This window comes from Artibeus jamaicensis, unplaced genomic scaffold (assembly GCF_021234435.1).
Source record: "Artibeus jamaicensis isolate MK-2021 breed Jamaican fruit bat unplaced genomic scaffold, CSHL_Jam_final contig_490, whole genome shotgun sequence".
Lineage (NCBI taxonomy): Eukaryota > Metazoa > Chordata > Mammalia > Chiroptera > Phyllostomidae > Artibeus > Artibeus jamaicensis.
The window spans coordinates 8,487,981-8,499,475 of NW_026521861.1; the positions used below are offsets into that span (position 1 = coordinate 8,487,981).

Genomic DNA, 11,495 nt, shown 5'->3' on the forward strand with positions numbered 1-11,495 from the left:
CCATAGAGAACAGGGAGGCAAAATGTGGAATGCCAAGGTCAGGGCACGCCATGGAGAAGAAAGGGAGGTGAAGGCCCCTTGCTCAGGAACTGGGGTGGGCCTTATGGGGAGGGGCTCTGGGTGACCCCGGGCAGTGTGAGCATGCCAAGGCCTGCTCTGAACCAGAACCAAAGGGCATTGCCTGCAGAATGAAAGCTCCCCTCCACCCATTCCAGGCTTTGCTGGGATGACGAGGTTATAATTACCCTGCCAGGAGCTATTATTAGAAAGGCAAATGCAGCTTTAATTATTGTACTTAATAGAGGCTGAAAAAAATGGGACAACCAAGTGGCTACAGAACTTGTCGGGGTTGTGGCAGTTTTTCTTGATGCTGCTGCTTCCCTTGGCCCTCACATTCCAGAGGTGTCCTGAAGCGGTGTTGGTCCTGCAGCGCCTGTGACCACTCCCAGTCACACAGGGGAGTCACCAGGCATTCGGGGAGCCTCCGCAGTCAGACTTTCCCAGTGCTCTCTTTTGACTGCCAGGTACTTCTGACCAGCTGCTGGGTGGGGGGTGCAAAAGAGAGTTGCTGCCCAACTGTGGAGTCCAAGTTCTTCCGGTAGCCATAGTGAAAGGTCAAAGGGCAGGCAGGCAAATTGTAGACAGTTGGCTTCTGTGCAGAAATGTGTAAGGCATGTGTTGAAACTTATGTATTCTGAGTACCAGGCAAAGTGAGAAGTGCTTCCTTCCCCATAGCACCATTTGTGGTATGATTATTCCTATTTTACAGATGAGGAAACTCATCTCAGAAGGTTAGAAGATCACACTGTGTAAGTCGAGAGCTAGGTCCATCTGACTCTAAATTTCATTTTCCTTCCACTATGCTGTGGCTTCCAGGTAGCGGCGGCGGCGGTGGCGGTGGCGGTGGCGGCTTCTTCTTCTTCTTCCTTCTTCTTCTTTCTTTTTGGCAGTGGAAGCTTTTCTTGATGTGAAATCTCAGGCCCTACTTCTTGCTCTTCGGTAGTTACTGAGCCAGCTACCTCCCTTCTGCGGGACCGGGACAGGGGCTGCAAGGATTCTTGGGAAATCTGGAGACTCCTGGAGGCCTCAGCCATGGTCTGCAGTAAAAACCCCAGGGTGGCTTTCTTGGTACCAGCCTGCTGGCCGATGGATCCTGCAGGGTCTGGGGCAGGGCAGACGGGGTGGCCCTGGTCTGCAACCCATGGTCTCTGAGTGGTGCCTCTTCTCTCTTAGCTGCCTCTATCTTGTCTTGTATGAGCCTCTGCTCCTGTAGAGCAGCCGCAAGGGGTGGAACTATTCTGTGGGATCTGAGGAGAAAACGGGCCTTCCACTTTTGGCAGCCAAAACCAGGAGCCAGGAATCCGTCTGTGAGCAGGGGTGGGGGGGGGGGACTGCCCGCTCACAGGCAAAGCTGGAACCATTTGCCACCCTTTGCAGCGGAGGGTGGGGAGGGGAAGGACACTCAGCCTCCCTCGGGGCAGTCTGGCCTGAGTGAAGCCACCTCACTTCTGGGGCGGCTCTCCATGGCAGTCAGAGAAAAGTGGCTGGGGTGGCGGCCCAGGCCCTGACCCACCAGGGAGCAATCTGTCAAGGCAGGCTGTGGGCAGGCCTCCAGGGCTCCCTCCTCCCTCAGGTCTGCCTCTCCACACTGAAAAGTGGCTTTTTTGAAGTGGAAAAAAAGAACGTTGTAATTACACATCTCTGCTTCTCCTGGGCACTCAGCTCTGTCTCACAGGAGGTGGGAGGAGGCATGTGAGGGGAGCCCCACACTCGGGTCCCACACAGGGCCTGGTCTGTCTCCCTCTCTGCAAGAAGCTGCTGTTGCCCTGACATGCTGCTCCCAGCCACGCTCTCTGTAGGGTGCAGCCCTCTGACCACCCGCAGGAGAGCAAGGGGAGCTAACCAGATGGCAATGGCGAAGCTCCGCTGAAGTGTCAGCACTTGTAGGGTGCGGCCACAGCCTGAAAGCGCGTCGGAAGTCTGCCAGCCCCTCTCCTTTAGTTCTGTGATGGCGCCTGCTTTTCACAGCCCTCACGTCCTGCTCTTGTGCCAGTACTGTACGATCAGGTGACTGGGCAAGCTGAGGCCCAGGCGGGGTTCCACGGACTCTCCCCGGGTCACCTGGGCACTTAGTGTCCCGTCTGCATCCTCTCGGACTTGGACTGTTAGTACTCTGCTGACGGTGTCTTCAAGAGGAAAAGCTGTGACCCCTGAAACACCTCGGTGGAGGCTGGAACAGCCACCATCCCTTCAAAGATGAATTGTCTGGGCTGACACTGTCGCTTCTCAGGCTGCTGGGCCACTGTTTTCTTTCCTTAGAGTCAGAGCCCTCCTAGCGCCCTGGGACGTACATTAACGAATGACAAATAAAATTAGTGATTAGTTGATGGTTCAGCTGAAAAGGCTGGAGAAAGGCTGGGAAATGTGTATGATACACTGTTACATGAAAAAGGAGGAGACACATGGCTCTTAGGGTGTAATTAAATCTGTCCCCCAGCAAAAAAAGGCTGCACCTATAGATAATGCGAAAGAAAATGTTTAATTGGAATGACTCTGGATGGTTTTTCCTCACTTTTGTTTATTTAAAAATTTTTTTTTTCATGAACGTAATTATAAAATAAACAAAAAATGAGCATTCTTCTAGTGTCCTGGCCACAACTGCTGCAAAGAAACCCCTTTCCCCCTCCTTTCTCCAGAAATGGGCTTGTACCAGGAGATTCTGGACCTCGTTCCTGGGGGCAGTTTCAGAGCATATACTTGTTAAGCACAGACACCTGTGAATGAAAGAGGTTTCATTCACAGTCTAGTCTTTTGGTGCCTGTTTTGCAAAGGAGGAAACTGAGGCTTGGAGAAGCTAGGTCACCAGCCAAAGTCAACAGGAAGTGAGGGGTGGAACTCATTGTCCCCATTTACACCTGAAGGCTGCAGGACCACAGGGGCCCCCCCCCATTGCCTTCCTAATTGCCTACCTGTCCATCCCCCATCCTTCTGCAGGGGTGGAGTTCGTGGTACCCAGGACTGGGTTTTACTGCAAGCTCTGCGGGCTGTTCTACACAAGCGAGGAGATGGCGAAGATAAGCCACTGCCGCAGTGCTATCCACTACAGGAACTTACAGGTAACCTTGGCCTTCCCCGCCTGGCTCTGGGGACTCTCTAGCCTCTGTTTCTTTCCTCTCGCCTTCTGCCACCTGGAGATCTGACTCCACCGCAATGCTCCACATGGCGGCTGCCTCCCACGCGCTCACAGAGTGTCTGTTTCCACCGTGGAACTTAACACATTCCATTGGGTCAGGCTTTTGTGTCCACCTCTCCCTCTGTCCTGAATGATTTGAGTTCATGTTCACCTGGCCCATGGTTGGGGCTGACCCCTTTCAGAAAACCTGGGTGTTCCAGATGCAGCTCTCTCTCTGGGTTTCTGTTCCCCCCGTGCAGTGTCCAGGTTTGCTGGTGTAGAGGCCACTATTCCACTCTGTGTAAATGTTCGCCCGTTCTGCAGCTGTTTGTGACAGGCATACTGTGTACCAGACGCTGTTCTGGGCACTGCGGATGGAGCAACAAAAACAAAAAACTGCAGACAAAACATTGCCCTTGTGGAGTTTCCAACCTAGTGTAGGTGACAGGCAATAGATAAAATAAGTTTTATAAGATATCAATAGATGATATATAAAACTACTCTGTATAACTGTATTTCATACAATCTTAGGTGCCCTCAGTTGTTGTAAGACACTATTCTTTGATACCAACAAGAAAAAAATGTCGAAAATTAGATAGTGAGACTTCATCAGTTGTAAAATGCATCTCAGTTTCAAAGACATCAATATGTGAAAAAAGCATCTTAAGAACAATGAAACATAGTAATATGCTCCAAATATATACCTCACTGATACATAATATATTAGAAAGTGTTTTTCATAATTAACATCTGGTACAGGCTGGGTTTAGTAACTTAATAGAAATCATGGTCTATCAGATGCCCAGAGCAAGTATCTCAAGCACCTTCTGTTTTTATTACAGGAATCAGACTAATTTCTTGACACACGCAGCCTCAACTCAGGAAGACCCTCAGGCGGGCAGCCTGCCATAATTCCAGAGCCGGCATTACTATCACAGCTGAAGTGTTAGAGTGGCTGATCTGGTTCTCAACCAGAGATGTGAACAGAATCATCTGGACAGTGTTTCCAGAGTACTCATGCTAGCTCAGATAGTCAGTAGAATTTAGGGGGGCCCAGGAATATGTAATTTGAGAAAGTTCCCCAAATTATTTGAAGTGCACCCCCAGTGAAGAAACTCAGAGGTGGGCCAGTTCTCTTGCTTTATAACTGAGGCCCAGAGAAGCTATGGATTTGTCCACCACCAGGCAGACGGTGAGTTACCAGGCCTCAAACAGGTGACCCGATTCTTAGTCACTTTCCTCTTTTTACTCTATTAAGCTGGTCCTGCAGACTGAGACCCATAATGTCATGCCCTGATTCACCACCTGCAAGGGACTGCCATGGGCCGTACCCAGACTCAAGCCTCGTTGAAGTCCCTCGGTTTCCCGCCAGATAGCAGCCGCTCTGTGACCCAGAACCCATGGGGGCTGAGGCCCGGGTCCCAGCTGCTTCGGGGGCAGGGCAATGAAGGCCTGACTTGGCCAGACCAAGGGTTCAGGCTGAGCTCCACGCAGCCAGTGGAGGGCTGTCTTCCACCCAGGAGACATCATCGCCCCCCAGCCCAACAAGATGAAACCTGCAGAATGGCATCGTTGGACCGGGTCTTGGAGACCACCTGCTCCTGATCTTCCTAACCTTGGTCCTCACGCTAGCTGAATCCTTTAGAAATGCAGCTTTTTGTACTCACCTTATACCTGCTTCTTCATTCTCTCTAGGGCTGGGCCAGAGAACCGGAATTTATAAAATCTTTCTAGCAGGTTCTGATACCTCGATGTGAGAAACTTTGATCTCCCCCAAAATTGTCTGCTAGACCACACAGCTCAAGGTCACCCAGGAAGTTAGGAAGAATGCCAGGGCCTCTGATTCTAAATCCTGTGTGTTTTCCAGGGCAGTGGACTTCACAGTGTTCTGGGCCTTTGGGCCAGACAGCCAGGACCATGGCAGGGCAGAGCCATTCCTGTGGTCCCTAGGCGTGTCCAGGCCAGATGGTGGCTAAGCCCCTTCCACCTGCCAACCACAGTTCAGGTTTCCCTGTGCACCTGTCAGGGAGCTCGGAGCCTCCACCACAGGCTTCCCAGATAGGGTTTCTGTTAGTGGCCTTGGCAGAATGTCTTTGTCCACATAGCTTCGCCCACCCGCCCTACCCCAAGTTATATGTGTGAAAAGCGAAGAACTCAGACCCAAGGAGCAGGTGCTGGCTGACACCTAAGTCAGGCAGCTTGTAAACTTAGCCCCCCAGGAGGCCTTGAAGTAGGGGTAGGGGATTACTCTTCGAGGCAGGGAGCAGGTGGAAGGAGTTCTCTCTGTGTATCTCCTGCTGTGCCCCACCACTGGTCACAGCCCCGCAAGAGCCCACCAGAGAGATCCAGAACAACAGGTGGAGTCAGTACCAGAGAGGAAACTGGACACCTGCTGGGCTCCAGGTGCAGAGGAGGAACGTGCCCGTGTGCAGTACACTCACCCGGTCGCCTCTCTGAATGTGCCTGTCCCTTCCCCGGGGGCTGCCCCTCTCCTGTCAGGCTAGCCCAGCTCTCACAGCCACCCACAGCCACCTCTGGAGAGGGCGGGCAGGCCCAGTCCACATCATCTCATCTGCCCCTCGAAGTCACCCTGGGAGGAGGAAGACTGCCGTTCCCACGGAACAGATTGGGGTTCTCGGCTGGGAGGGGCAGAGTAACTTTCCTGAGATTGGAGGGCCGGTGCCACTCATGATAAAGGGCAGCATCACCGAATGTTTATTCTGGGCCAGCGCTGTGCTAAATGTTTTTATGCTACTTCTCTTGGATGTCATAGCAACCTTCTATGGTAGCTCTGTTATGACCTGCACTTGACAGATGTCAGAGATATTGGGTGACTTGACTGCTGAAGTCTAGGATTTGAACCCAGGTCATTTGACAGAAGAGCCCACACGCCTGACCACTGTGCTGGACCTGACCATGCCCACTGCCAATCCAGTGCTCTCTTTGCCGCCCCTGGCTGCCCAGCACTTGGAGGGCCCAGCTGGGGCCCCAGACGTTTTCTAGTTCTGTCCCACTGCGATGAATCCAGCATCCCAGGGTGGCCGGACAATGGGCTGGGAGCTTGTGCCGGCAGTGAGTGTCCTGGCGCTGTGAGGCAGCCCCAACAATAGAACAGAAGTCCGTGGAAGGACCCGCAGGACACTCCCCCTGCCTGATGGGAAGCAGGCCGTCAGGAGTCTCGGGTGTCAGGCTGCGGTTTGGTTTCGTCTGTCCTGATCTCTGCAGGACGGCATTTCTCTCCTCCTGCTCTTCCAGCTTCCCTCCCCTCTCTCTTCCTTTACACGTGGACGTGCTGCCTGGACGCGGGGCTCTGCTCCAGGAGACATGCATTCCTTGTAACTGAGCATAAAGGGGCAGGAAAGTGCATTGCTTGGCGTGGGTTCTGTGTGGGGAGGCAGGCGAGGGGGCCTCCGCCACTAGAGGTGAGATGATAGGAGGGGAGGCCAAGGCAGCCACCTTCCACTCCTCTCCTCTCCTGTCCTGCTAGGTCACCGCTGACCCCCTCTCTTCCTCCTTTGTCCCTCTCTTCCCACCACAGAAGTACTTGTCCCAGCTGGCCGAGGAGGGCCTGAGGGAGACGGAGGGGGCAGGCAGCCCGAGGCCCGAGGACAGCGGAATCGTGCCCCACTTTGAAAAGAAAAAGCTCTGACCTGTGCAGTTGGAAGCCAGGAGGGAGGGCCCGCCCCAGTGGGGCCTTCCTGACCACCAGGACGGGAACGAAAGCCAGAGGCAGAAGAAAACCAGGCAGACCATGTTGCCTGAAGACGCCCCTGCCGTTTTTCCCAGAGTCATTACCCCCCAGTGTGCAGCCCACCAGGGGTCGCCCACTCCCTCCTTATGACTCCTGTTTCCTTCAGACAATCTTTTCAGTGCTTCTCTCTCTTCTTCTCTCTCCCTCCTCCTGTGCCAAGGGTCATTTCCTTTTCATAAAATACAACTTCTCAGGGATTTTCACAGTGTTCAAATTCTTGATGGGTTAGGACAGGTCAGGCCAGGCTGAGTCATCCAAGGAAGAAAACTTCGCAGAAGCTCCTGGGTCAAGAACTGCTTCAGTGAACCTGGAATGGCTTCTCTGCCCGGCACCCCAGGCAGGGGGCGATCTGCATGGGGTCCAGCAGTCCCCGAGAGGGACGCCTTCAACAATCAGTTGGCGGAAGCTGGGAGTTCCTCTAGCTGGACCGCCTTTTTGAAAAGCCCCTGATTTTATGAATGATTCTTTTGCCCTCTCGGTTACTCTGCAGAGAATTTAACAGAGGAGGAAATGAGCTCTTCATTTGAGGAGCTCTGACAATGTCCCCCGAAACTTATTTTCCTCCGCTTGATTTCAGGACGTGCCAGGGTTTGTTCTACTCTGAACAATGAATTTCTTGTAGACTCACTTTACCTAAAAACCAAAATGGAAGCATCCTCTCCCTCCAATTAAAACAGTAGTCGGTAAGGGTTTAGGTTGAATGTCAGCCTCCTTGCCACAGGAGATGCCAAAACAAGGAAATAGCATCTGTCCTTGACTTACCCTTGGTGCCCAAGCTCTGGCTCCAGCAGCCTCGCTGTGGGGTGGTTTTAAGTGGGGTCCCAGTGTGGGGAGAAGCTAAGGAAAGAAGGCTGTGGGACTGCCGAGGATCTGAGGGTGGCCTGTGTTTGTAGGTAGGCCATTTCCGACTTGGCAGAAGGTCAAAGGCATCTCAGAGTCAACTGCAGAGTTGTCTGCATGTGCAGACCTTGATTCAAATGCTGTGAAGAACAAAGCCCTTGCCGTCATCGGGCTGTCCGATGCCAGAGGGCAGTGCCTTCAGGCCCCAGACAGGCTGCGGGACTCTCGTCTGATGTTCTGTTGGAAGGCTTTGGGACAAAGGCGTAGTGGGAAAGGAGGCTTGGCTGCCGCCCCGGAGAAGACCTCAAGACCTCAGGGGGGGCCTGGTGCTGTTTCTGCAGCTGAGATATCGACTTGGAGGGGCTCCCCTGGCTCAGTCTTTGCAAGATAGTCCCTGTTTCTATTCCTGACCGCCAGCAGGTACACTAGGAAGAGACTGATTTTTTTCCCTTTTTTCTTTTTAAGGTAGATAGTATACTGCGTATTCTGTCCTCCGCACTAAAGGCAGAAGGGCAGAGAGATTATCTGAGTTCAACGCTATTTATCAGTGAGGAAACTGAGGCACAGAGAGGAAAGAAATGTAGAACACAAATAAAATGATCATGTGTAAACCGTGGGGCAGATGGTCACAGACGAGGAGAAGCCTGTTGGGAACCTGCAAGAGAAGGGTTAAGACACCAGAGGAAACGGATCCACTCGCACAGGTGTGGTGAGAAGAGGCTGCGGGAGGCGGGAAGCCCGGACCTGGCACCTGGCTGCCGGGGGGCCTCAGAAAGGTCTGTGTCTCAGAGCAGGGTTTGAAGATGGGGGCGCAGCCCGGACCGGACCTGGGTGGTCCCCTGGCTGCCTCCACGGGTGTTTTTTTTAAAATCTGGCATTCTGGGAATCAGCCTCCTCCATTTCTCGGAAAATCTCTGGCCCTGTGTATCTGCCTTCCCACCAGAGGGGAGCCCAGGGCCAGCTCTCCAGCCTCCTTGCAGAACCTTGCTGGGAAAAGCCTACCACCTTGGGCAGAGGCTGGAACTGTGCATTTTCAAAGAGGCTGGCAGTCTTCTCCCAGCAGAGTGGAAGCTGACCCCAGCAGCGTTTCCATGGAAATCTGGATGGCTGTTCAAATAGCCTCATTCCTGAGTCATGTAACAGCTCCCTTGCTAACAAGTGGACCTTCTCCATATTGGAAAGCTGGAGAGAGCCCGTGGGAGGGAGGAGAGGTACTCTGCACTCGATCAGAACAGTTAAAAAAACTACCCAAGAATCTGTATTTGTGTGTACATATATTTATTTTTATTTATTTTTATACAATCCCATTGGCATGGTCCTTCACCCACTCTGCAGTTTGCTCTTTTTATTCCTACATGTGTCAGACACACTGCAGCATTAAAGGCAACCAGGAAAATATTGATTTATTTTTTAAAGTTTTTCTTCAGTGAGTGTCAACCATTTCAAAGTGTCTCCCCCCAAAGATTGTTCAACAGCAGCTGTTACCTTGAACAACAGATTCATTTGTACCCTGGGTTAATACAACCAAAGGTCTGTGTAATTTTCTTCTCATTGTAAACACCTGAAATAAAGTATACGCAAACAGTATTTCCAAATAATTTGGTAAATTTGCAGTTGATGCAAGTATCAGGGTTCCCTTTTCTCGGACAGTCTGAGGCTGTGATCTGTTAGATTTTACTTGAACTGGACCAGAGTTTGTTTTTTGAGCTTAGGAGAAAAAGAAAAACACTAGTTAATTTCAGTTGGAACTTGTAAAGTATTAGAATTTGTTGGATGTCCTATAAATTGTCACTTTTCCTGATCTGTATAACTGACTGCAAGTGTTTGTTTTTACAAAAGGAAAAAAAAAGATTTTTAATAAAGAGAATGTGAAAGCTTGTGAGCGAGTAGCAACTTGCTACACAGGGATCTCTCGACGTTCAACTGGGGGAGGTTCCCTGAGCCCAGAGGTTGGCATTTGGTCCCTCTCTGAATCCAGAATGTGTCTAAAGGGTTGAAAAGAGAAGACACAACAGCTTCCACCCCGGGGTCTAGGGGCGTCGGATTCTCAGGGGTGAACCTTGGGAAGGGCTGAGTTTGGGAAAGGGAGGTACTGCTGTCCCTTTGGGAGGATGAGGGAGAAAAGTCTCTTGGCCTCTTACACACCCCTGTTCCTGCTACCTACTGCTCCCCAGTCTTCTGGTGGCTGAACCCTGTGCTACTGCACCAGAGTCAGGCCACCTCTGGCAATGCCATCCCAGCCCAGCCACCTGTTAGCCCTGTCACTTCCTAAGTCCCACTTCCTTGGGTGTGAAGGGGGCTGGTGGTGGTAGTGAAGTTAATCAACCACGGAAAAACACTGCTCCGCTGCCGAGCATGAAATCTAGTTTGCTTCAGGAATCTGTGCCCTGGACAACCCTCCGCATCTCGATGGTTCTTCAAGTTCTTTCTCAGCCCAATGCTAGTCTCCTAGGCCCCGTTGGCCAGTCCTTTGAATAGCCTGGAACCTTCTCTGGGCCCTTCTCTCCTCTTGGAAGTGCTCCTGTGCACATGGGGAAGGGGCTGGGCAGTCTGCTGGCCCCAGAGGGCAAAGTGAGTGTGGCCACCTGTACATGGTGGGAGCAGACTGTGGACCTGGGGGAAGTTCCTGTTGAGCCTGTTGCCGCAACCCCTGCCCCACCCCAGCCTGTCATACCATCCTCAGGGTGAGCTCAGTTCTCTGTTCCCAACCAGGAGGGGTGGAGAAACCTTCCCACAGCTGCTGGCCGCTCTTCAGCTGGCCGCAGTAGTGCATGGGTCTAGAGCTCGTCCGGCTCCCCTAACTTCAGGAGCCAGGATGCCCGAGGGTGCCTAGTCCTGGCATGTTGCTCCACATGGTCGTGGGGTACCACGCACACTGTGTTGTGTAAGATAGCAACCCCCTGAAGCTGTGCAATAGAGATATTCTGCTGGGGAGCCGCCGCCCCCCACCCCATGCCCGGGTGCTTCCATGTGTTCTCTAATGTTTCTGTGGGCCCTAGAACCTGGTTCTGAGCCAGTCAACTGAGGAGGGACCCTAACATTCAGACGCACCCTCTGTGCTCACTCCTCTGTCCAGGATCGGCACCAGACGGCCCCTGGCCTGACTGCCATGGCCTAGGCACAGGCGTTGGCTCCTGACAGTCACAAGGCCAGGCCATTTGGATACTTAGCTTGGCCCTTGTCTGGCTTGAGTCCTGTGAGTCCCTCTGAATGTCAGTAACAACTTTCGGCTGTCTACCTAGGCAGCAATGGGACGTCTGGGCTCACCCCCAACAGCTCCTCATCCTCCTGGCCCACCAGTGTTCCTACAAAGGAGCCTGTCTCGAGTGGATTTCCGAGCATGCCGGAGTGTGGTGGCCCGAAAGGCCACCAAGCTCTGGCCCTTCCGTTTGCAGGTGAGAAAACTGAGACCCGGAGAGGGAAAGTGGCCTGCCTAAGGCAACACCGCTCAGTAGTGCAAAGTCAAGACTAGAATTCAGATCTCCTGGGTACTCCTACTGGAGACACACAGATATTTGGGTTCCTTTGTTGGTTCATTTCGTGAGTTTTCTGGGTGTAGCCCTACTTACTCTTTGGCATTCAGTGAGGACTCAAGACAAGACGGTTGGCTTTTGTGCTTTGTATGTGTTTCAGAAGCACGTGTGGAGCTTGTTAGAAAGTGCTTCCTGGATCCCTCGGCCAGAGTTTCTGTCCTAGTAGATCACGAGGAAGGCATTTGCATTTTAGCAAGCT

General features: G+C 52.5%; 1 protein-coding gene across 2 annotated transcripts in view; it reads left to right on the forward strand.

Annotated features, from left to right (window-relative positions):
* RBM20 (RNA binding motif protein 20) overlaps nucleotides 1-9,642 on the forward strand; it is a 200,183-nt gene extending 190,541 nt beyond the window's left edge. For both annotated transcript variants that reach the window (XM_053668578.1, XM_053668579.1), the window contains exons 13-14: nucleotides 2,995-3,116; nucleotides 6,711-9,642. In XM_053668578.1, the coding sequence (XP_053524553.1) occupies nucleotides 2,995-3,116; nucleotides 6,711-6,821 (233 nt within the window). In that variant the 3' untranslated portion in view covers nucleotides 6,822-9,642. The remainder of the gene's footprint in view (nucleotides 1-2,994; nucleotides 3,117-6,710) is intronic.
* Nucleotides 9,643-11,495: the final 1,853 nt, after the last annotated feature.